This window comes from Trichoderma virens (assembly GCF_000170995.1).
Source record: "Trichoderma virens Gv29-8 chromosome Unknown TRIVIscaffold_4, whole genome shotgun sequence".
Lineage (NCBI taxonomy): Eukaryota > Fungi > Ascomycota > Sordariomycetes > Hypocreales > Hypocreaceae > Trichoderma > Trichoderma virens.
The window spans coordinates 2,571,863-2,594,905 of NW_014013745.1; the positions used below are offsets into that span (position 1 = coordinate 2,571,863).

At 52.6% G+C, this 23,043-nt stretch overlaps 7 protein-coding genes across 7 annotated transcripts; 5 read left to right on the forward strand and 2 right to left on the reverse strand.

Moving 5' to 3' along the window:
* Positions 1-1,038: 1,038 nt before the first annotated feature.
* Positions 1,039-1,806, forward strand: TRIVIDRAFT_30323 (uncharacterized protein; the record flags this gene model as incomplete). Its single annotated transcript, XM_014103722.1, has 2 exons — positions 1,039-1,580; positions 1,644-1,806. The coding sequence occupies 2 exons, from the start codon at positions 1,039-1,041 to the stop codon at positions 1,804-1,806; spliced, it is 705 nt and encodes a 234-aa protein (XP_013959197.1).
* Positions 1,807-2,613: 807 nt separating this feature from the next.
* TRIVIDRAFT_145450 (uncharacterized protein) lies at positions 2,614-4,188 on the reverse strand (the record flags this gene model as incomplete). Its single annotated transcript, XM_014103723.1, has 6 exons — positions 2,614-3,036; positions 3,108-3,204; positions 3,262-3,338; positions 3,616-3,773; positions 3,953-4,081; positions 4,137-4,188. 6 exons carry the CDS (start codon positions 4,186-4,188, stop codon positions 2,614-2,616), a joined length of 936 nt encoding a protein of 311 aa, XP_013959198.1.
* A 1,785-nt stretch (positions 4,189-5,973) lies between these two features.
* Positions 5,974-9,466, reverse strand: TRIVIDRAFT_112776 (uncharacterized protein; the record flags this gene model as incomplete). Its single annotated transcript, XM_014103724.2, has 3 exons — positions 5,974-8,051; positions 8,112-8,742; positions 8,828-9,466. Coding segments are annotated over 3 exons (3,348 nt in total), but the record flags the coding sequence as incomplete, so codon positions are not given.
* A 1,993-nt stretch (positions 9,467-11,459) lies between these two features.
* TRIVIDRAFT_190202 (uncharacterized protein) lies at positions 11,460-16,272 on the forward strand (the record flags this gene model as incomplete). Its single annotated transcript, XM_014103725.1, has 7 exons — positions 11,460-11,650; positions 11,709-13,597; positions 14,643-15,128; positions 15,230-15,266; positions 15,329-15,464; positions 15,527-15,873; positions 15,987-16,272. 7 exons carry the CDS (start codon positions 11,460-11,462, stop codon positions 16,270-16,272), a joined length of 3,372 nt encoding a protein of 1,123 aa, XP_013959200.1.
* Positions 16,273-17,519: 1,247 nt separating this feature from the next.
* Positions 17,520-19,290, forward strand: TRIVIDRAFT_54636 (glycoside hydrolase family 47 protein; the record flags this gene model as incomplete). Its single annotated transcript, XM_014103769.1, has 2 exons — positions 17,520-19,082; positions 19,159-19,290. 2 exons carry the CDS (start codon positions 17,520-17,522, stop codon positions 19,288-19,290), a joined length of 1,695 nt encoding a protein of 564 aa, XP_013959244.1.
* A 765-nt stretch (positions 19,291-20,055) lies between these two features.
* On the forward strand, positions 20,056-21,789 carry TRIVIDRAFT_190204 (uncharacterized protein; the record flags this gene model as incomplete). The annotated part of the gene is made up of 4 exons (XM_014103726.1): positions 20,056-20,349; positions 20,448-21,198; positions 21,255-21,542; positions 21,764-21,789. 4 exons carry the CDS (start codon positions 20,056-20,058, stop codon positions 21,787-21,789), a joined length of 1,359 nt encoding a protein of 452 aa, XP_013959201.1.
* A 707-nt stretch (positions 21,790-22,496) lies between these two features.
* Positions 22,497-22,850, forward strand: TRIVIDRAFT_220441 (uncharacterized protein; the record flags this gene model as incomplete). The annotated part of the gene is made up of 1 exon (XM_014103727.1): positions 22,497-22,850. One exon carries the CDS (start codon positions 22,497-22,499, stop codon positions 22,848-22,850), a length of 354 nt encoding a protein of 117 aa, XP_013959202.1.
* Positions 22,851-23,043: the final 193 nt, after the last annotated feature.

Genomic DNA, 23,043 nt, shown 5'->3' on the forward strand with positions numbered 1-23,043 from the left:
TCTCTTCGTTCGGACCCTTTGGAGCTTCTCTATCTCTCTCTATCTCTCTCTGCTACTCACATCGTTCCCCCTTCCCCCCACTCAGACGGAAAAAGGGTCAGTCTTTTTCCCTCTCCCTCGCCCGGCTAAGCCCGTTCGTTGCCCAGACTGCCGAAAGGGCCCAACGAAAGTTGTTTGTTTGTACTTGTAAGAGGATTTCCCGGGAAGAACAGGAAGGGGGAGGACTTGAGCTAAAAAGTTTCCCGTTTCGGGGCTGTGGCGGAAGAGGGTCCACGTGAGTTGGGCTGCTGCAGCTCGGGATGGGGAGCCGAGCGGTGCCGAGATGGGGGGGGTAAGAGAGAGGGAGAAGAGAGCGATTAGCTAATAAGGCGCCCACTTTGTTAGAGCTGAGCTGAGCTGAGCTGGGCAAAAGCGAAGAAGGCTGGGGCACAGCAATTTATCCGGTATAATTCCGTGGAGCACGTGTCCAGAGGTCGAGTTTACATAAGCTCAGCTCTTTACATAAGCTCACCCCCTTACATAAGCCATATTCACTTACATAAGCAATCTAGTTTCACGTGTTAAATCTCGTCCGTTTGTGGGCGGGTCTACTCCGGAACCCGGTTTTACCCCAGCCCCGGCTTTTCGTCCCAGAAAAAATTCCCCAAGGCTCAAATCTCTCTCTGGCCTTGCCTTTTGTGGGGGAATCTCTTTTCTCGAGTTTCCAAGTTACCTCGGCATGTGGCCTTCACACCACACCACTGCCGTCGGCTTTGCGACTCCAACGAAGAGTCGCGGCTAAACCATCACCCTTCTCTCCAACTTTCCTCACCAGAGATTCTTATTTTTTTTACTTCCTCTGCTTTTTTTATTTGCATACTTTTTTCTGTTTGCTTCAATTTGATACCGCCTTTTTCTTTAATATTCTCTTTTTTTCACTTTAGGAGAAAAGAGACGTCATCGAGTCCCCATCGCGCAGCCATTGTCTGATGAGCGCGTGCTCCATCCACCTCACCTAAAACTTCAAGACTTCATTCAAAACCCTCCAAACCTTCCAACATGGTTGCCGACACCCTCGTCTACCACCCCACGGTGGCCCATTACCTGCGCTTCGTCGCCACCACCGTCGGCCGCGACAAGATCCTCCGCACCCTCCAGTACTTCGCCCGCTTCTTCGCCTGGTACCTCCTCCGCACGAATGGCTCTCCCTCGCAGATGGCCCCCTGGAACGCCATCAAGAAGCAGTTCGGCCTCGCCCGCAAGATCATGCGCGTCGGCAAGAACGTCGAGCACATCAAGGCCGCCGCCCAGGCCGCCGACGCAAAGGCCATCGAGCCCTTCCTGCGCTACGCCGCCGTCGGCCGCCAGATTGGCTATGCCGGATATCTCTCCTTCGATGCCCTGACCGTGGGCGACGCCGCTGGCATTCGCAAGTGGCACGCGGCCAAGACGCTGCAGCAGCATGCATACCGCTTCTGGGCCATGGGCCTCATCTTCAGCATTGCCGGCCAGGCATACACACTGTACCGCCTCAAGCAGCGCGAGGCCAAGATCGACCGCAAGGACGGCGAGGGCGTCGTCGAGAGCAAGCAGATCCTCAAGTGAGTTCCCCGCCAAACATCATCCCTGTAGAAAACCCCAGCTAATGTGTGTAATCCCTCTAGGGAGCGAGCCGCCAGCCATCTGCAACTCATCTCCGACGTTTGCGACTTGACCATTCCCTCTGCGGCCCTCGGCTGGGTAGGCTTCGATGACGGCTTCGTCGGCCTGGCCGGAACTGTCAGCAGCGCGATCGGCGTCTACTCTCAATGGAAGAAGACTGCCTAGACGGGCCCATTCGAGACAAATAAGGAGCTTCTCATACATGTTTGCCGTACTAGCAGCGCCCATCCTCGGATAGAATGGAGCGAAACAGAAACAAGGCCTGTGTATAATACCAACGACCAGTTCTCCTGTTGAGAGCATTGTTAACTGAACTGACCGGTCATTTGTGGATTTTTATATCGCGTTTCACCATGTCCATGTCAAATATTTGGATCTTTTACGTTTTTTTGTTTATATACTGTTCGACTAGCACGTGCCTGAGTCAACATATCTTTGGTTGCAAAAGTGTCAAAGTATGATAGAAACAATAAATAAAAAAAAAGCAAATCAAGTGTAAAGGAAAAAGACCAAATAGAACCCTGCATAAATCCCGTTAAATCGTACAGCCTGACTCTCTTGCCTCCCATGTGATATCATGTGTTCCGGAGGTTTCCTCCCTCCAGCCGGTTAGCAGTCCCATGTTCATTCTGCTCCTCAAGAGCTTCGGTCCTGATATTCCTCCTCCGGTATCCATTCCTATCGAAATAGCAAATAGCAGGCTGTTTGACCTATTGATAAGTCCAAAAACTCCCACCCCCCGCACTAGCTACGAACCCGTAAGAACCAGTCTCTCCAGGCCAGGCGGCCAACTTTTCGAATTGAGAAAAAAATCCGTGGTCATCTATCACCTTTGGTCAAGGCCAATTCCGCCAAGGGAGCGAGTGTATACATAAGAGACACGAAAAGAAGAAAGAATTCGGGCGGTAGGGGAGGTGAAGTAAAAGCTATACGATGTGTGCTCTGAGACAAGAGATGGAATAGAGAATGAATTTACCAGTAGCGCCCGCCACGATCGTAGTCACGCGCATACCCACCCTCTCTGGGGTATGCTGGCTCTCTTGGGGGGAATTCTCTTGGTGGCCGGTCATACGCCGGTCGACCTCCGTTTGCGTAAGGGTCGGGAGGGGGCGGATAATCACGGCGGTAAGGCTCTTCATAACGTCCTCGAGGCGGCGGGTAATCTTCCACCGGTCTTCGGGGGGGCGAACGATAGCGGGGTGCTCTGTCATCGTAATACTCGCGACGAGGGCTTCGATCACGGTAGCCATACGACGGGCCGGCCTCGCGACTGTATCCTCGGTGAGGCGGTCCTCGGCGGTCATAGTTATCAAATGCTGGAGGCGGGTATGGCCGGCGCCCTGGCGAGCGGGATCGGCCACGATCCCGTGGCCCAGGTGGCATGTCGGGTTGAGTCTGAAGTGTACATGGGTAAGCAATTGGCCCGTGTGAGGGGCATGGCTGAGGCTGTCGTGGCAGCAACTTACGTCGACGAGGCACTGGACGCGACTTCCCTTGAACTCGCGGCCATCCAGCTTTTCGACAGCTGTTCTCAGATCTGCTGCAGTCTCGAACTCGACAAAGCTAAGGGTCATTTTGTTAGCAGCAATCGTATGAGTTGAACAGCTGATGAAAACTCACCCTCGACCATTAGAGTCACGGCCAGTCTCAGAGTACACCACGTCAAGGCTTGACTGACGGGCGAAATCTTTAAGGTCCTATTCGCAGAATCCATGTAAGTCGTTGCCAAGGAGGAGAAAAGCCTCGAGAAAAAAAAGTCCACGTATCGGCAAGCCAAAAAATCCATCAAGTCAGGAACCAGGGATGCCAGGCCGGAGTCGCCAGTCCAGAACGAAGGGGGAGGGAAGGACGATGCGGGGTGCATGCGCCGACCCAAAGCAAGGCATAGCAAACCAAAACGCTCCAAGTATATGATAGAAAAGGCACGCAATTCCCGTGGAGTCCAGGAGCAATAAACTGGGAGAGGGAACAGACCTGCCAACTGGTATCATTCGGAAGTCCTGTGATCTGCATTCGATGAGGAGTTCTACGCGGTCGCGGCGGAGCACGCTCGTGCCCCATACCGCCCTCTCGGTGTCGAGTTCCACGGGCAAACTGAACGGTGAGGCGTTCTCCCATAAAATCGGATCCATCTTTATTTCAATCGCGAATTAGCACCCGAGCGGAATGAAGGCGACGGGGGTTTTGGACGGGGAAAGAAGAAATGTTAGGGCGATGACATACGAAAGGCTATTCGACGGCGGCAAGAAAGCGCGACTGGTTAGCAACGATGGACCCCATAGCAAGCGTTGATTGGACGGGGCGGGCGAACCTGGGACGACATCGCGGGCGTCCATTGCGTCCTTGTACTCGATGAAGCCGAAGCCATTCATCAGCTTTACTTCGGTAATCTCTCCGGTACCGTGGGTCGCAAAGTGAGCCTCGACATCGGCCTTGGTAGCTGCGGGAAGCCAGTTAGTGGTAGCCACGGGGAGCGGGAAGCAATGGAGATGGACCATGTCGAGGGAGGTTTCCCAAGTACAGCCTGGTGGATGAAACCTCAGTCATGGCGGGCAACCTAGAGTCCGCGTTCTGGTAGTAGAGTCCGGAATCTCGTGCTTTCTCGTGAGCACTGGGCCAGGGATCTGGTTCTGGGTTCCTTTTTCTTCAGCAGTCCGGTGAATCGTCCAAGGAACAGGGCAGGTGAGCGAAATAACAAGCACAGAGGCCGAGCCGACTGAGGGATGAAGAAACGGACGGCGGCTAGTGTGAGGAGCTGAGAATCGAGGCCAAAGCTGCTATCAAGCGAGAGAGGAAGAGCGAAAGAGGCTGGCGGCTGCAGGTTGCGTGGACGGTCAGAGGCGGCAGAATCGCCGAAAGCAGCATAGCAGGCCCCGCGTTTGGAGTGTCTAGCGGCAAAGAGGCAAAAACAGAGGCACGAGCAAGAGCAAAAGAGGGTCACAACGCTGCACCTGCCGGGCCTTTTTTCTGCCGTCCGCGTGCACTCGCGGCGACGCAGGTGACCATGCAAATCGAGACCCGCATGCTCTTGCCGTGCCTTGCCTTGCCTTACCTTGCCTTGCCTGTAGGCGACCTGGTAGGCGAGGACCCGATTACGTAGGTGGGAGGTACGGAGCGCGATGGTGTGCATGCGGCGCTGGGAAAAGTACCAATGGAGTGCCGTCCAAGGTCGCTTCCAATTACACGCGCATACACGTACTTCGCACTACCTGGTATACCTTGTCCTGGGCTGCAGTTGCCTTATCCAGCCCGCGCTAGAGCCCTGTTGCCAAGTACCTCATGAGTGCTTTATTACTGACTGCGAGTAGTACCTGGCGAGGTACTTACATGGTATCTTTGTCTCAGTCTTCCCTTGCAGATCCAAATTGATGGTCGAAAAAGCACGCATAGCATGAGACAACCAACAGCGGTTCTGCTGTACGAGCATCTCTTCCTAGGGTTTCATAGCCCTCGTTACCCCTACCAATTGACATGGCCAACCTGCATGATGTTCTACTAAATAACCGACCTGGATGGCACGGAGCACTAAGAGGCTTGTTTGGCATTCATGCCATACGCAAACAATGGACAAATGAGAAACACAGGCAAACAGTGTTTCGGGGTGAAACAAACCTTGGTAGTACAGACGGTACAGGTATTATATCATCCGTGCTACTCTGTAAATGTTAGCGCAACTCACGTTGCATGAAACATTGATACCTCTCGACAATGACTGGCAACCATCACCAAATTCCACATCATGGGTAAGGTAATTTACACCCATCAACACTCAACTTGACTCCAATGGCTACAATTAAAAAACCAAATGAACAGGAAAAAGGTAAAAGGCAAGGCTCCCATATCGCGAATCATATTGCTATTTATTAGTACGTAATCTAAGCGTTGATAAGTAACCAAGATGTATGCCTCATGTGCTCCCCAATGTGATGATTAAAGCGCCACCCCAAACAGTTCTCATCCCTTCGCTGGCGCTCGTCCGACTGCCAGTCCCGAAATCCTCACACTATCAAGGGTAGAAATGAAAAGTGCAAAACGAAAGAAAGAAAAGAAAACTCCGGCTACGTACGTGAAATGCCGCAACATGCCATATACAAAGGCGCCCTCTCCTTCTATTTTTCAATAATTGTCATTACTCGCCGATATGGCGAAAGAGACTCCCCTTCGTAGCAATAGATGGAGGATCCCTTTCCCATACCTCTTTTCTTCCTCCCCTTGCCTCCACCTCAAGTCAGCTGTTCCATGCGTCCACCAACAACATCGCTAGCCCAAAATATGCGCCATTTTCCTTGCTTTTGCTTTTTTTTTTTAAAAGGACCTGAGAGAGAAAACAAATCAAAGCCTCAGCTCCTTGAGGATTTGCTCTGCCATGTTCTTGTACTGCCACGTGTTCCCAGTCATTCTCTTGAACTGGATGCCGTGTAGAGAAAGTAGAGGAACCTTGACAATGAATATCTCAAATTCCATCACCATGCTGCCTCCCAGATCGCTTTGCACCTGCGTTGTCGTCTCTCCGGGCACGCGTCTCGATGCTCCTCCGCTCCTTCGGGGGATGCTATCCACCGACTCTTCGGAGTTGGAGTAGCTGTGATCACGGTTGCGATCGCGATCCTGTCGTCCCGGAGTTCTTGGCGTTACGGGAGATCGTTCCATCTGGGGGATGTCGTCGCGATCACGGTCCTCGCCTCGCATGAGGCCACCAAAGCTAAAGCGACGGCGGTGCCCCGGGGTTTGAGATGGCGGGCTGCTCGGTGCATCATGAACCCTGTTTAAGTCGATGCTTGGCGTGTACTTGCAGCTGAAGCCTCCTCGAATTTCGATATAGTCGACATTGAGCTGTCTCAAGACCCTTCGAATATCAGCACGGATGGCCGGAACCGACTTGCCCGAGGTGGTTGAAACACTGAAAAGACCCTTGAGGTATACCGGTTTCGCTAACTCAGCGCTGTCTAATCTATCAGTGGAAACACCGCTTTGCTCTTGCTCCAAGTCCGTTTCTTCAGGTACATTAGACTCTTGGGCAGCTTCTCTACGAAGTCGACGTTGCTGAACGCTCTCACGACGTGCGTGTCCCAGTGATTTGGCTCTCATTGCCACCGACTGCGAGTGCCCATGGCTCCTTTGTACTGTTGAGGACTGGTCGTTTGAAACGGATTGGTCCGAACCGCTCGTCAACGGTGGCTCTCTCGTTGACATACTGCCATTGTCTCGTCGACGAAGGTCTGCTGAATTTACGCTGGTCGATCGTCCAAGACCCGATTTCCGCGACCCACGAACGCCGCCAGCTGATAGAGGGGGGCTCAGAAGCTCACTATGTTGCGGCTGGCTGCCGCCAGATGGTAGTGCGATGCGACCTTGGTCGTCACGCTCTCGCCGACCACGTCGGATGCTGAAACTCTTTCTAGGCGCTGTAGGAGCACCTTCGGGGGGCGAGTGAACATGCACCACAGGTGGGTGGGAGCGGTCCCTCTCCTTTTCCGCAGGCTCCCTGCGTTTTCGAGTGCTGAAGCGCCGCAGTATGCCGGCAGTGGTGCTCTCTTTCTTCTGTAGCTGTTCGGCCTTTGTCTCGGGTGCGACAGGCACATGCTGCTGCTTCACCAAATCCGGCGCATCATCTTCGCCGTGAGTACGAGCTCTAGGTCGAGTTCGCCCGCCTGTAGGTCTCTCGCCCGGCATTTCATACGCTGCAGCATTAGTATGGGCTGCTTGGGGGGGTACCAAATCTGGCACGGGCTCTGGTAGTTTTTCACGCTCACGCTCACGTTCGCGCTCGCGCTCACGTTCGCGCTCGCGCTCCCTTTCTTTCTCCTTTTCACGTTCTCGTTCCCTCTCCCGTTCACGTTCTCGCTCGCGCTCGCGCTCTCTTTCTCTTTCGCGTTCCTTTTCTTTTTCCTTGTCACGTGCCGTAGCCGGGGGTGGGCTCATCTCCGCATGTTCACGATCTTGCTTCTCCTTGACGAGATAATAGATGGAGGTGAGCGGGTTGAACGCATTAAGGGGGTCAGCGCCAATTTGTAACGCCTCGGAGCTCGGCCCGCTAAGGGTATCACGACTGTTGGAGTTTCTCCTCTTGTAAAAGTCAAAGCCAAATCCGCGCTTCTTCTCGCTGTCTTTGGTGGGCTGCGGCTGATCCTTTTCTCTTTGGTATGCCTTGACGGCCTGTTGATAATCCTCAGACTCGATGACCTTTGTAAGCTGGGCGCGTATGGTTTCGGGCGAACCGAAGTTGAATCCCTGCATGGCATGGATGACTTCTGGCTCGAGGTCTGCGGTAAGTGGCTCTCGGACTGGAAGATAATTGTCTGGAGGCCCACTGAATCCCTTAACCATCCATGGGTGGTTCATAACTTCTTGCATGGTGGCTCGCTGCTTGGGATCGGTAACCAACATTCGGGACATGAGATGCTTGCATTCTAGAGAAATCAATGTTAGCTGGTACTCCATTGTATGTCAGGGGATTTATGGGTGCTCACCATTTGAAAGCCAGCTTGGGTAGTCGACAAGTCCCTTTTTGATCTTTGCATGAAGAGCAGGCATGCTCTGATCGTCGAAAGGCACCTTGCCGCAAACGAGAACGTAGAGGACGATACCAAAACTCCACACGTCAACCTCAGGTCCCGTGTATGCTCTTGCTTGCAGCAGCTCGGGGGCGGCGAAGTAAAGACTGCCGCAGAAGGTCTTGAGATGGCCGCGAGGCGAGAACAGATTGCTAAGACCAAAATCGATGATTTTGATGTCGCCAGTCTTGCTGATGAGGATGTTTTCGATTTTTAAATCGCGATGCACGATGCTGTTCCGGTGACAATAGTCAAGAGCACTGGCTATCTGACGGCTGAATTTACGGGCCTGCTTCTCCTTGAGTTTGCCGTGGGAAATGATGTAGTCGAGCATCTGACCACCGTTGACATACTCAAAGAGCATGTACCAATGGTAATTTGTGCGGACCACATCCCGCATCCCACAAATGTGAGGGTGGTGGAGAAGGGTGACGATAGCAGCTTCACGAGCAGTTCGGATTTCTTTGGACTGATCTGCGCGCTCCTTTTCCGCCCGACTCTGGTGGCCATCATCGGTAGAGCCACGAGGGATGATTTTGCAGGCAACCTTTGAAACAGCCAACAGCGTTAGCAGACGACGTCATAAACCAAGTATATCAAGCTTAATATAAGCAAAGGGGGTAGCCGCGAACCTGTTCACTCCCATCTTCTTTGCGAGCCAGCTTCACCTTGCCCATGCTGCCAGCGCCGATGGTCTTGCCCAAGATCCACTTGCCAGACTGCGTGGGAATGGTGGTGCGCGACCTCGACTGCTTGGCGCTGGACGAGGCGTGAGTCGCGTCGGCGGCGCCATGTGAAGCGCTGTGCGACGCAGCGGCAGCGCTGCCATTGTTGGCGACGGCCGAGGGAGGCATTTCGGAGTGGCCTTGACGAGTGTGTGCGGAACGGATGCTGGTGCTCCTTCGATGGGATCGAGAGGCGTCCGCTGCCCTGTTATTAGAGGAGAGCGGTGGGCGATCTCGGCTGGAGCTGCGCTTGGACTGGGATGCGGCTAGTTGCGAAGTTTCGTAGTCATTTTGAGCCGACGGAGGCTCCTGAGCTGGGCGGGACGATGAGGAGCTGCGGCGATGGTGGCGAGGCTGCTGCTGTTGCTGCGCCTGCTGAGGTTGGCTCTGGCTCTGGCTCTGGGCTTGAGCTTGGGGTTGGTAATGGTGATGGTGATGGTACGTGGAGTTGGAGTTGGGAGACGGAGTAGCCGCGCCGCCAGAAGAGGATACTGGCACGGGAGGGGGGCGGGAGGAGCGTGTGGAATATGACCGGGATGGGGCTCGCGAGGGGGAGGTGTGGGAGAAGTCGGAGCCTTGAGACGCTGTGGTTGTCATGGCGAGCGGTCAAAGTGGTCAAGCAGTGCTTGGGATGCCAGGGCCGGCCTCGGGCTGCAAAAAGGCTCACAGAGGCCGTCGAACGCTGGGCGAGGCGAGATTAAGCAAGGCCCGCGTGCGTCACGGAAGCATCAATGTCCCTCCTCTGCTGCGAGATAAAAAAGGAGAAGATCCACGCGTTGTCAGGGCGAGGGCTGGGGGAGAACAGGGTGAGAATGGGTACAGGTAGGATGGATGAGGTAACGCAGCGCCGGGGGGCTGTATCTCACGAGGTATCGAGATATCACGGAGCGGCAGTGCCAGAGGTACTGCCAGAGGTACTGCCAGAGGTACTGCCAGCACGGAGACACGGAGAGATGGGCGAGATGGGCGAGATTTGGCACGGCTGGGTACGGCAGCTGGTGCTCCGCAGTGCTATCCATTAACCTCGAGCCAGCGCTGCGAATCCACCACGGCGGTACTTCGTACCTGCGTGTGAGGACCTGTGCAGACAGCAGCCCCGACTCAGCATGTATGTACAAGGGCCAAGGTAGGTACATCAGCTACAGTACCACGCCCCTCGTACGAACAAAGAAAAACACCCGTAGACATTCACAACACAACACAGCACGACACTCGACGCCTTTCGCCCAGCTTGTTCCATCAGGGCCTGCAGGGCTCGTGGCTCAACCTGGCTCGCTGGAACTAGCACACCAGGGGCCGTGAATCGCTCAGTGGTTGGATGGGGGCTGGGGCCAGCTCATCTACTAAGGCATCCCCTCAGCGCCGTCACGGCTGTAGGCTCCACAGCACATGTTCGTTCGAATGGGGTCATTGAACCTGAAGGTTTGTTTGTCCACGCCTGAGCTGGCATTTGGGCATCTGTGCTGCAGCTGGCTGTCGTCCCACCACAAGGCCCATTGAGTGTCCGGAGGATGCCAGCACGCTCCCTGTCCGTCCTGTCGCTGATAAACATGACTTGAAACATCAATGCACCGGGCTCTTTTTTCCTTTTCCGTTTTTTTCTTTTTGTCTTGGCCCATTGTTCACCCTTTTTTGTGCGCTCCTGACTCCCTTTTTGTCTGTGTCTTACCCCGTCCTCTGCCCTATTTCATCATTGTGCTCGAGGTGGCTGGGCGTCCAATTTCTACTTCCACCAGTATGATGATAATGCGTTATCAACTGCCCGGGCTGTCAGCAGAAAAGCCCCCCTATTGCAGACCACTTATATCGTATTAGGGAGCTGAAAGCTAATTGCACTAAACGCGACTCGTGTGGCCTTAGCAGCCCGCAAATCAAAAGGGCATCGATAGCTCCAACTAGGCGCAGAATCACCCGCCTTGGAACCACATCTCCATAACCATCACTAAGAACAACGGATGCCTCACTGACACGTAAGCTGACGAGTGAGGTATCACAAGGGCCAGAGCATGCGCAGTGGGTTTTGCAAACATTGGTCATCCTCTTCTTTGCATCGTGGATGATTTCACTTGAGCAAACTCAAAAGAAAGCCGGAAACGGAAATAACACACAAGAGGGCACTGGCTTTAGATTAGATCCATTCAAGTACTTCACTGGAGCAGCTGAAAGCACTCAGCAGCAAGTACCTTAGTACCCAACAGGCAATGACATACCTAGGGAGCTGAGTGCCGTCATCCTCGAGTTGGGACTCTGTCTTGGCTGTAGTGGGTCACCAGTCGGCAGCTGGCGGGCTAGTAGGTACCTTGGTACCTCTATGTATGTCGGATTTCTTCAACTTTATCGATAGCGCATCTATGACAAGCTTGTTCCTGAACTGTCCCGACACTTGACCTGTTCATTCGTCCCACGACCGACATCGCCATCCCTTCGACCGCCTCATCACAGAAGCGCCGATTGACGCGCATACGCCATGATCTGAGCTGCCTCGAATTCCCCTAATGCCACAGACACTTGCACGGCACTTAACCGAATACGAAAGCCTATGTCCTACAAACGATCGCGGGCGACTTTCGAGGCCGACCTCCATGCGCCTTACGCCATCTTCGGCACCCCTTTGCCTGAGGAGGGCGAACGCGACGATGGCTCATATCTTCCCTTGTGGAAGCAGGAGGTGAGGGATGAAAAGGGTAGGCGGAGACTGCATGGAGCCTTTACAGGTGGCTGGAGCGCAGGGTAAGTCACAGCTCTCTCGACCCCAACCTAGATCACTAACGTCTGACCATCAAGAAAGCTATTTCAACACGGTCGGATCCAAGGAAGGATGGACTCCGTCTGCCTTTGTGTCGAGCCGCTCGAATCGCCGCAAAGATGAAGCTGGTCACTCCCAACAGCGCGCCGAAGATTATATGGATGAAGAGGACCTTGCGGATGCCGCGGAAGCCCAGACGCTCAAGACTACCCAGGCATTTGCTGGGCTGGGGTCGTCCACCCAGGCGGAACTCCGTGCCGGGGGGCTGATGGGTCTTTTCAGAGCCGACGGAGATACAATGGGCCTAAAGTTGTTGCGGAGAATGGGCTGGAAAGACGGTCAGGGCATTGGACCCAAAGTGCGACGAGGTGCACGCCTGGACCTGGGCGGAAAGTCTAATGCGGCAGATGGCGAAACTCATCTCTTTGCACCTGATAATGCCGAGGTCCTGCGATTCGTCCGCAAGACAGATCGTATGGGCCTGGGACATAATGGGCAGGGAAAGCTTTCTTCACTACGCCGTGAAAGCAAAGCGGACAGTGACGAGGAAGTTGATTCTCGCGACAGCACGTTGTCGATATTATCTCGGGGAGACGCCAAGAAGAAGCCTCAGCGTGGCGGTATAGGAATCGGCATACTCAATGACAATGGCTCTGATGACGAAGACCCTTACGAAATTGGACCTAAGATTAGGTATAATCGCGTTGTTGGAGGCGAAAAGAAGAAGAAAGGAAAGAAGTTATCCGCCGCATCGAACCCGTCGCTAAAAAATGTTCCGACATTTATACCAAAAACTTCCAGAGTTGGTAGCAACTTGCGGAAATGCCAGGACGGACGGCTTCCTCTGGACGGGTTTGTCTTGGCAAATGCCATGCAAGATTTGACAATTACCATGGCCAAATATGCACCACCGCCAGTTCCTCCCGGCTGGATGTCATCTAAGCTCACTAATGCTGAAGATCGAGCTACCACATTTGTTTCCACTGCCGAGGCAGCTAAGTCGTCCACCCTCGATGCGAAATCTCGGGCCGCCATCCTTGGAGAAACGGCCCTTCCTGGGAAATCCGTGTTTGACTATATATCTGCCGCTTCCAGAGAGAAGCTGGCTGTGGCGTCAGGAAGAGCAGATTTGCCCCCCGGCCGAGGCGAGATCCCAGAGAAATTCGCAATGTCAGAAGAAGAAAGGCAAACAATGCTATGGGAGCAAGTTCCCAAGCTCGACCGTGAAACGGCAATAGCGGCCATTGCGAGGGGATTGCGAGGACCGTACGCAGACGATGAGTCTAAAAGGGCTCGTTACAAACGCTATCTGGAACACCATACGAATCCCAAATTGTCACTTCCGGATAAGCCCAGGGGAATGTCGGATGACGAGTTTCTTCGAGAGATGACAGAGTTCCATAATTGCGCGAGGATATTCAAACCAATGACTGGCTTCATGGCATCAAGGTTTACGACGGCCAAAGCGCCGCATAGCATTTCGGCTGACCCAGCCCAGGAGAAGGAATTGATCTCTGTGCCCGAGCCAAAGCTTCCAGACCCGGCAGAAGAGGCTGCCAAGATGGGCATGTTTGGCAAAATGACGAGATCGGTGGAAGATTTCTACCCTACGCGACTACTCTGCAAGCGCTTCAATGTCAAACCGCCGTCACACGCTCGCCGAGACGATGAGCCCGAAGTTGGTAAAGCAGCCCCGGGCCCGAGTGCGAGGCCGGCTTATGACAGTCCCATGGAAGACGTACAGATGGCCTTGCTCTCGGCATCTCGAACTCGGGACGAATCTCCTGTGGGCGTGGACACAGCAGCTGCAACAGCAACGGAGCCGCGCAAGCAGAGTCCCATAATCGAAAGCCAAGTGAATCCAGACCGCAATGAGGCTGTTGAGGGAAAGACGGCCAATGCCGCAGTCCTACGGGCTATTTTTGGTGATAGTGATAGCGAATGAAGCGGGTAAAGAAAAGACATTGATTCAGCCAAGGCACTGGAGTTTTATGGGATTAGAATTATAGTATGGAGTTACAGTACGGAGTATGACATGGAGTATTAAATGCACTTGCACGGGCAGGTAGCAGTTGTGGCTTGACATCTGGATGCATCTTGCTCATCAGCCTCGTCCTAGCGGATCAGGTAAAATGAGGAAAATTTCAGGCGTGAAATTGGCCCCTATACTCTTTCAGATGTACCTTGAGCCGTCCTGCCCGTTTTCATTGGTGGTTCCGCAGGTGCTCTGTAGCTTTTTCCCAATCACTGTTGGCTCTGGCGGCTAATGTGAAGCTTGGTGTGGCTGGAGCTCTGCCATTGGCTGGCGAGTGTGCCCAATTTAGCTGTCTGTTCCATCTGCAGTGGGGCTTATGACCATTTGATGAGAGGCTAACCCGCCTGTATTTGGCAGAGGAGCCCCTAAAAGGATGCTGGAACATCGCTGGCCAACGCCGGGCTGGGTACGAGCATCATGCACTGGACTGGTTCGGTGGACAGCCTATGGCGTTGACTTGTTCGTCTCCACCCAAACCATCATCTCATCAGCGGCAACTCCATCGTCAACATATCAATCGACCAGACCAATCTGCACCATCAATCAGCGGGCTCACAGCACTTAGTTCGGCCCTGAAAGAAGACGGAAATTCATCTTCAGCCGCTGGATCGTACCGCCGCGAAGCCTTTGTTCGCACGCGAATGCCCGCCTCCTTTCCGCACGCCTACTAGCAGCATCAATCTCTTGCCGGTGATAGAGCCAGATGCACTGACCCGCCCGAGTCAATCTCCCTTGTCAGCCCCCATCGCCGTCACCATCACCGCTACCTCGCCGAGACGAGCTCCTCTGCTGTCAAGAACAATCCGCCACGTTGTCTGAGACGGAAGAATCTGGAACCGGACCGTCTGAGTCCCCGGAGCTGATCGAGGCCAAGGTGCATCACAAGCACGCCGCTACGGCCACCGCTGCCCGACAACAACAACAACTGGATCTCGACCTAGATCGCGACGCCGCAGAGAACGAGAGTGCTGCCCACGAGGCCGAGCAGTCGCCGCCGCCACAGTACCCCATCTCGGAGGCTTCATCTTCCCGCCCTCCGCCATTCTCGTCGCTCTTCTCGTCGGTCCAGGACCATCTCAGTGGTGAACCCTTTGGGAAATTTCCTGCTGTTGTTCCCGAAGGAAGCGCTTCTGCATCTGTCGCTGCGCCAGCTTACGGCTACGACTCTCGCGCCCCGGAGCCCTTTGACCCCGATCAAGCTGCTGCGCGCGCCTTTCAAGACCCTGTCGCCGAGACCAAGCGTGCGCTTCCCAGAGACACCAAGGGAGAGTCAAGTCGTAAGGACGACGACGCCGAACCACCGCCCGCATATTCTGAGGGGGACAGTCCTCTCCACACATTCTCATACGTAATGGCGGCCGCCGGAGGAGCTTCGAGTATTATTACTCAGGTGCAGCAGGGTGGACCACCTATCAATGCAATTGGAGGTGAGTTATCTTGTCAAGTCTTTATCTCAATATTCCAAAAGAAAGGAAGAAGGGGATAGGCGAAACCAACAAATAGAGCAAATTTGTTAACAGTATCCTAGATGTCGGCGCTGATGAGACAATTACGATGGACCTACGGTAAGTGGCAATTTTTGAAACGGAAGAAGACATGCGACAAAGCGCCTAACAAACGAGAACAGGGGTACCAGATTCGTTCTTTCGCGTGACGAGCTACTCACTTTGCCTGAGTTTGTGCTGTTATCCCTCTTTCCCAACGGGCTATTTCCAGAAGGCCACATGAGCGGGTTTCCCGATAGCGATGCGGTGCAGGTTGATGTTCGTAAACCACCAATCTCAGATTGCTGATCGAAGTGACACACTTACTAACGGCAACACAGTACGACCCTGCATCTCTGCAATACATGTTAGACTTCTTCCGGACTGTTGCTCAGTCAATCCCCACCGAATCATCGCCCGGCACGTCTCAAGACGGGGAAATTGTTCCACTGGATCCAATGGGCTCCCGAGAGGATACCTCAAAGAGGGCCGGCATCATCGTCCTAAGAGAAGATCTTGACTTCTATGCTATCCCGCCCAAGTCAGATATTAGCCAGCCTGACATGATTGAAGTCAAGCGCGCAGCGGCACGTGCGTTGCTCAAGCAGGATGGCATCTTTTCTGGATTGAAACGAAGCGATGAACCCGGAACGACTGAAGCTCACCTGATTGAGATGCTGACGGCAGGGTATGTTATTATTGGATTATCCCCCCCTCACCCTTCCCCCGCCTTGGAGCCACGCTCTTCTTGTAGCTTGATTTGGTCAAAGGGAGGATGTCGGCTAACTTTGTATTACACAGTGGCTTTAACCACGATGATTGCTGGGGCCATCGGGCTGGCGAACCTAACAAGGCCGTTATTTGCAGCCTGGCACTAGCTCGATTGCGCAGCGACATTCGCGGCAATGAAATGGGCAACAATGCCGTCGGCATGGCGCAGAAGCTGCTCTTGTTCTGGCGGAAACCGGCCAGACGATGCTGGTGGGAGGGCATCGAGCTGGACAACGTTGAGGGCGTCGAGGGCAAGCTCAAAGTCTGGATTCGACGAGTGTGGACGCTGGAGATGAGTGTGATTGGGCTCCGCTGATAGCGGGGCTCGGAGGGGGAATTGAGAATTCATTGAAAAAGCGATTGCTGCTGTTGGCATTTTTTTTTTGTTCTCTTTTCTGTTCTTTTCTTGTTGACGGGCGTCAGGGTATACAACAGATCCGGATTGGTGTCGATTCCAGCGCAGAACGCCTGGGCTACATGTTGCTTCTTTCTTTTTATTCCCTTTTTATATAGCTACCCTTTGATTTTGTGTGCTTTATAGGGGATTATATGAATTTTTGTTTTGTTTTGCTGTGTTTTGTTTTGCTTTTCTTTAATTTGGCAATTCTCTCATGTCTCTCTTCCTGTTTCACATCTCCCTAGCCTCTCTAAAGAGTTTCCTCTGTCTTTGTTGTATACAGGTGGTATCTAGCATCTGGCATTTCCATACTATGTACTCGTATTACCTATACAAGCTGCATTGGAATGCGCGAAACTCAAAGAATTAATTCATCAACTGTTGAGTAATGGCGAATATTGAGATGATACTAGATGGAATCCTGAGATTGCGGGTGTCCCGCAGGTGGTAACCAAATCTTGGTGCTGAACAAGGAAAGCATCAAATTTGGATTTTTTTCTTGTCTTTTCCTTTTCGCTCTTTCATCGATTTTCTTGTTCTTTATTGCCTAGCATTTTTATCTGAAGTAGCCTGACTGTATGCATATGTTCCTGACTTTATTGGCCCTATCCTAGTACGTACTGATGATTTTTTACCCCTCTTCTTCTTTTTCAATTCTCTCTCTCTCTCTCTCTCTTCTTGATATTCATGTTTTATTTATAAAAAACCAAGAAAATTATAAATATTATTCTGCTTGAGTTGATCTGCTTGTCTGGGGGCCAGTCCAGACGGGCTAAATACAGTTGCCATATACATAAACTACGGAGTACCTTATTTGATATAGGCTAATGCCGCACTATTGACTCAGGCCGTTCAACGAAGCTTACAAGCAAACATACTGTAAAGTACAGGCAGAATGCGCTGTGGGGAATCCACCCTCTACATGTGGCACGGATTCGATTCGGCCGGTTGCCCCCCTTAAACACTAGGGATCGGCGCCGTGATTGAATTGGGGTTTGGCTGACTGGAATTATTACACCTGCACAGCAGCATATGAACCGCGGGCGTCTTTTCCCTTGTTGTGCGTCTAAACTGGCAGTGGTTGGCATCTCTTTTTGCCTTCTTCTCCTTCCATTCCTTCTTTCGAGGCAAATTGCAGTCGAGATGAAGAGCAGCATCGACTCATGATGGGGATAATCAATGGTCTAAGCTTGCCGCGGAGGATTGGGCGTCTGGTGCTCTTCAGCGCCATTCTGCTGACCGCGCTGGTTGTGTACTACCTGACGTCGGCCAGGACACCGCAGCCCGTCTTCGTGGCGAGCTCATTCAATTGGTCGACGGTGCAGCAGCATCACGGCGTCAAGGACATCAAGCCGCTGCCCACGGGCAAGCCAGCGGCGCTTCCTCGAATCCAGGCGGAAGCCGGACTCTTTGGCCGTTCTGCGGTCAATGAGAAGCGCCGCGGTGCGGTGCGGAGTGCCTTCAAGCGCAGCTACGATGCCTACAAGAAGCACGCCTGGATGAGGGACGAACTCACGCCTGTGTCTGGATCGGCCAAGGACCCGTTTGGCGGCTGGGCCGCGACGCTGGTCGACGCTCTTGATACGATGTGGATCATGGGCTTCAAGGACGAGTTCGCCGAGGCTGCGGGAGCTGTGGGCACGCTCGATTGGTCGGTGACGGACTCGACGGCGGCCAACATGTTTGAGACGACGATCCGCCATCTGGGAGGGCTGCTGAGCGCCTACGACCTGAGCGGCGAGCGAGTGCTGCTGCGCAAGGCTGTTGAGCTGGGCGAGATGCTGTATATGGGCTTCGACACGCCCAACAGGATGCCCGGCTTCTGGCTCGACTTTGAAAAGGCCAAGTCGGGGAAGCTGGTTGCTGGGACCAATGATCCGTCGGCGTCGCCATGCTCGCTGAGCATGGAGTTTACGAGGCTGTCGCAGCTGACTGGCGACAGCAAGTACTACGATGCGACCGATCGTGTGACTCGCTTTCTGGAGAAGATCCAGAACGACACGATGCTGCCGGGCATGTGGCCGACGACGCTCAACTTCAGAGCAGAGACGGCTGTCGATAGCAGCTTTACGCTGGGTGCATTGGCTGACTCGCTGTACGAGTATCTGCCCAAGATGCACGCACTGCTGGGGGGCGTGGACGACGTCTATGAGAAGTTGTACCGCCCGGCCATGGACGCGGCAGTGAAGAATCTCCTCTTTAGGCCCATGCTGCCAGATCAAGACGACATCTTGTTCAGCGGCGAGTTCCGTGCTGGCGGCGGGCTTGATGCCGACAGCCAGCACCTTACATGCTTCGTCGGAGGCATGTTTGCCCTCGGCGGGAAGCTCTTTGACATTGATGGTCACGTCGATATCGGAGAGCGTCTCGCGCGCGGGTGCGGCTGGGCATATGGCCAGTTTCCCACGGGCATCATGCCCGAGATCTTCGGCATGGTGCCGTGCAAGACATTGGACAAGTGTGAGTGGGACGAGGCGCGCTGGAAGAAAGAGGGCGGCAGGATGATGCCCAAGGGGTTTAAGCACGCGCGGGACACGCGGTACATTTTACGGCCGGAGGCGATTGAGAGCCTGTTTGTGCTGTATCGCATCACGGGCAAGGCGGATCTGCAGGACACTGCGTGGGACATGTTTGAGGCCATCATGAAGGCGACGGAGACGGAGCTGGCGAACTCTGCGATAGAGGACGTGACTGTTTTAGGGCCGACGAAGAAGCTTGATTCGATGGAGGTGAGTTTTGTGCTGTTGGGACGAACTTTTTACTTTGGGAACAACGTTGACTAATGTGTGGTTCCATCCTTTCTAGAGTTTTTGGCTGGCCGAGACGCTCAAGTATTTTTACCTCATTTTTTCGCCTCCTGACGTTATCAGCCTGGATGAATATGTGTTCAATACCGAAGCACATCCGCTGAAGAGGCCGAGGGTAGAGTTGCGATGAAGCGGGGAGGGAAGGTAGGAATGAATGAGGAGATTGGACTTTTGTTAGGCTTGGCAATTTTCTATACTACTACCCACATATTGAGGAAGAGATGTCTCTTTGCTGTGCTGAGGATGAGCTTTTACTGATGAGAAATGAAGTATAAATGTGCTGTTATATGATGTTGGTTAACAAACACATAGACACTGGCTAAGTACATATTGTTTTTCTCTCTCCTCATCGGGCTTTCTAAGTTTTTGCACGTATTTGAACTTGTGTCCCAAGCATTGCGAATGCGCACATGGACCAAGGAGAATGTTTGATTCGATGATTTATCACATTATGATGGTTGCATTATATGCTTAACGCATATTAAACAGCTTATTCCGCAACTCTATTTAGCCCAAATCTGGGGCAAACCCCACTCCGCTGGCGGCTATCCAGGGATCTCAAAAGCTTGGCTACCTGTATTGACAACAATTCCAATCCCTTCAGCTTTCCCCTCTCCCTTGTTTTGGACGCTGCGACGGCGATCTCTCTTGCCGGGTTATTAACCACGGAATGATGGATGTATTTTAGGCGTAGGAAAGGGTGAAAAATGGCCCGTAGCTACTGCTTTTAGTCCGAGGCGAACGCGTGTCTCGGGTCTTTCAAACCCTCCGTGCCCTTCCTGCGATGCCATCATTGATGTATATCCCATAACCTCAGAATGCTGCCGTTGTAGTTTCAACTCGACAACCTTTACGGACGAGGCTCTGACCATTGTTTCCGTTGATCACGGCCATGATGGCGAAATTCTTGCCGATATTGATGCTGCTGCAGGTGCTCCAACAGGGCACTTGGGCGCAGACATGCTCCAATACACTCAACGTTACGTACCCCGCGCCGGTGGCGGCGAGTGGCTGGGAGTTTCGGCTTGTTGCGAATGGCCTGGAGAGGCCCAGGGGGATTGCCTTTGATGATGCTGGGGGGCTTTTGGTTGTGGAATCGGGGGTTGGATTGACGCATTTGACGCTGAATGATGAGGGCGGGACTTGTTTGACGGTGAAGAGCAACAAGACGCTGATTGCGAATCAGAATGTAAGTGATGGGTGTCAGGTCCTTTATAGCATGAGACTGGATGGAGCTTGTCCAAAATCCAACGAGTTGTCGGGCTACGCTAATCAACGAAACATCAGCTCAACCATGGGCTTGCTCTCTCGGGCAGTGGCAAGACCGTCTACGTCTCCACGGCCGAGAGTGTCTATTCCTTCGCATATGATAGCCAGGCCATCTCTGTCGACCTGTCTTCTAATCTCACTCTTGTTACTAACATGAGTAACTCGGATCACACGACTCGTACGCTGCTCGTATCCAAGAAACAGCCAGATACACTTCTCGTTTCCCGCGGTAGCAACTCCAACGAAGATGACGATGCTCGTGATATCACAAGCGGGCATTCTCAGATCCGTAGCTACAACATTACCAAGATCGGGCCTGGGGATTCGCCATTCGACTTTCTCGATGGCGATCTCATTGGCTGGGGGTTGAGGAATTCCGTTGGCGTTGCTGAGCATCCTTCTTCTGGAGGTATTTGGTCTGTCGAAAACTCCGTCGACCAGCTTCAACGCCACGACCAGGACATTCACCAAGATAATCCCGGCGAAGAGCTCAACTACCATGGTGTTTTGGGTTCTAGCGATCACCAGGGAGGCAATTATGGCTATCCTGACTGCTATACCGTCTGGTCGACATCTGGGTTTCCTGACCTAGGGGATCTCCAAGTTGGAGACCAGTTTGCTGACGATGGAGCGCCATCTAATGTGACAGACCAAAGCTGCAACGCTGATTTCGTTGCTCCTCGGATTGCTTTCCAGGCGCATTCGGCTCCCTTGGACATCAAATTCAGTCCTAATGCCTCGGAGGCGTTTGTGAGCTTTCACGGCAGTTGTAAGTTATCATTTGTGTTATTTATAAGCATGCCAATGCTGACTGACTCAATAAAGGGAACCGAAATGATCCTACAGGCTACCGCATTGTCTCCGTTGCCTTTGACTCTGATGGCCAGCCCACCGCTCTGCAGAATAGCACTGGCGCTGTTACCGACATCATTACTAACCCAGATCTTTCGAACTGCCCTAATCAATGCTTCCGTCCTGTAGGACTAGCTTGGGACTCTTCTGGCCGCCTGTGGTTCTCGTCTGATGCCACTGGAGAGATCTTTGTCCTCGAACGAACGAATAGTACCGGAGCTGGTGGCGCATCTTCTGGCGATGGCAACAATGCCGCGGGAGGTTTAATCTCAGAGAGACCTGGCACTATGGCTGTTGCCCAGGCGGCTGTATTGGCAGGTTTGTTGCTTACTTGAAGTAAGGTAGTGGACGACTTTTTCTAGTTATATTTAACTGCTTTTATGGGCTTGGGGTGTGTTTACACTTTTTCTCTTGTGAGAGATTCACAGGTATTCCGCTCTTTTTATTATACTGTCAATAGTACATAAATGATTGGGAAACAGTCTTCTTGCACCCTCCAGAGTTGTAAGATGAACTTATTATATCTGCTTCTTTTATCATTTGAACAGATGCCTGTTCGGTAAAAATATTTCAGGATACAATCACCTAATCCTAGAGCTTGAACAATATGGGCGATCGTATGGTGATGAATATAGATTGGCCGTGATCACCACGTTGTCGGGGCGAGGAATTCGGAGTTCAAGTTTTGGACAAGAGCTTGAGGCAATAAGGACTTAGTTGATTCATGCGGAGCCAAAATGACGGGTGGCCAAGGTTCTGATGAGCATCACAAGGACAAGAGATCTTGAGTTGGTATGTACATGACGTTTTGGTTAGGGATACTTTTAACATGCCGTTGAACGAGACCTGGCCCATGTGCACATTCTTTGGATCATCTACTCTAATTTACATGAGATGTCTCAAATCGGGTGTAATACGCATATTCTCTTGATCTAATGGTATGGATTAAGAACGTAGATGTCTTACCGCCTCGCCGTGCTCTCTGAGGCATGACACATAAACCTAGTCAGGAGACAAATAAAGTCGTGTACATGAAAATTCAAGGGTTCTGGGTCTCCGCCAAAAGAATTTTAATAATAAGAACTATAAAAGCCCCCTCAAAAGCTGTCCAAAGCAAGCACCTTTTACTCAACAGCACCCATTTCCCTGTTGCCAATATCTACACAAATTAAAGAATCATCCTTTAACCGGCTTCTTTCAACATATACAGTCAAAATGAAGCTCTACTCTGCCATATTCGCTGTCATCACCCTCTTCTCTACTGCTGAAGCCTGCAAATGCTGGAACTCGTACGGAAGACACGTCTCGGAGTACACCCACGCTTGCTGCACCTACACCGGCGGAATCTTCAACAATGGCAACTGCGACGGCGATATTTTCGATAAGATTGGCGTGTTCACAAAGTGCTGCGAAAATTTGGGTACCGAATCGGACTGCGAGTGCCCGGACTGTCCTCAGGAGGATGCTAGACGGAAATCGTTGAGTCTTGCCCCTATGACGGATGCTGAGCGTGCCGATTTTGCTGCGAAGAAGAGTGAGAAACAACGAAGTGTGCCGTTTATTGGGTGATGAGGCATGTTAAGTTCGTGTTTTGACCGCTAAATCTTGAGTGTTTGTTTGATCGGTTGCGAAACAGGATTGTTATCATTTTCGGCTTGCTGCTGGTGAATAACGAAGCATGTCAGGGGAGGAAGGCACTATTTGTGTATTATCAACCGTATTCATACACAATCACTGAATAAGTAACTACTGGTTATTTGTT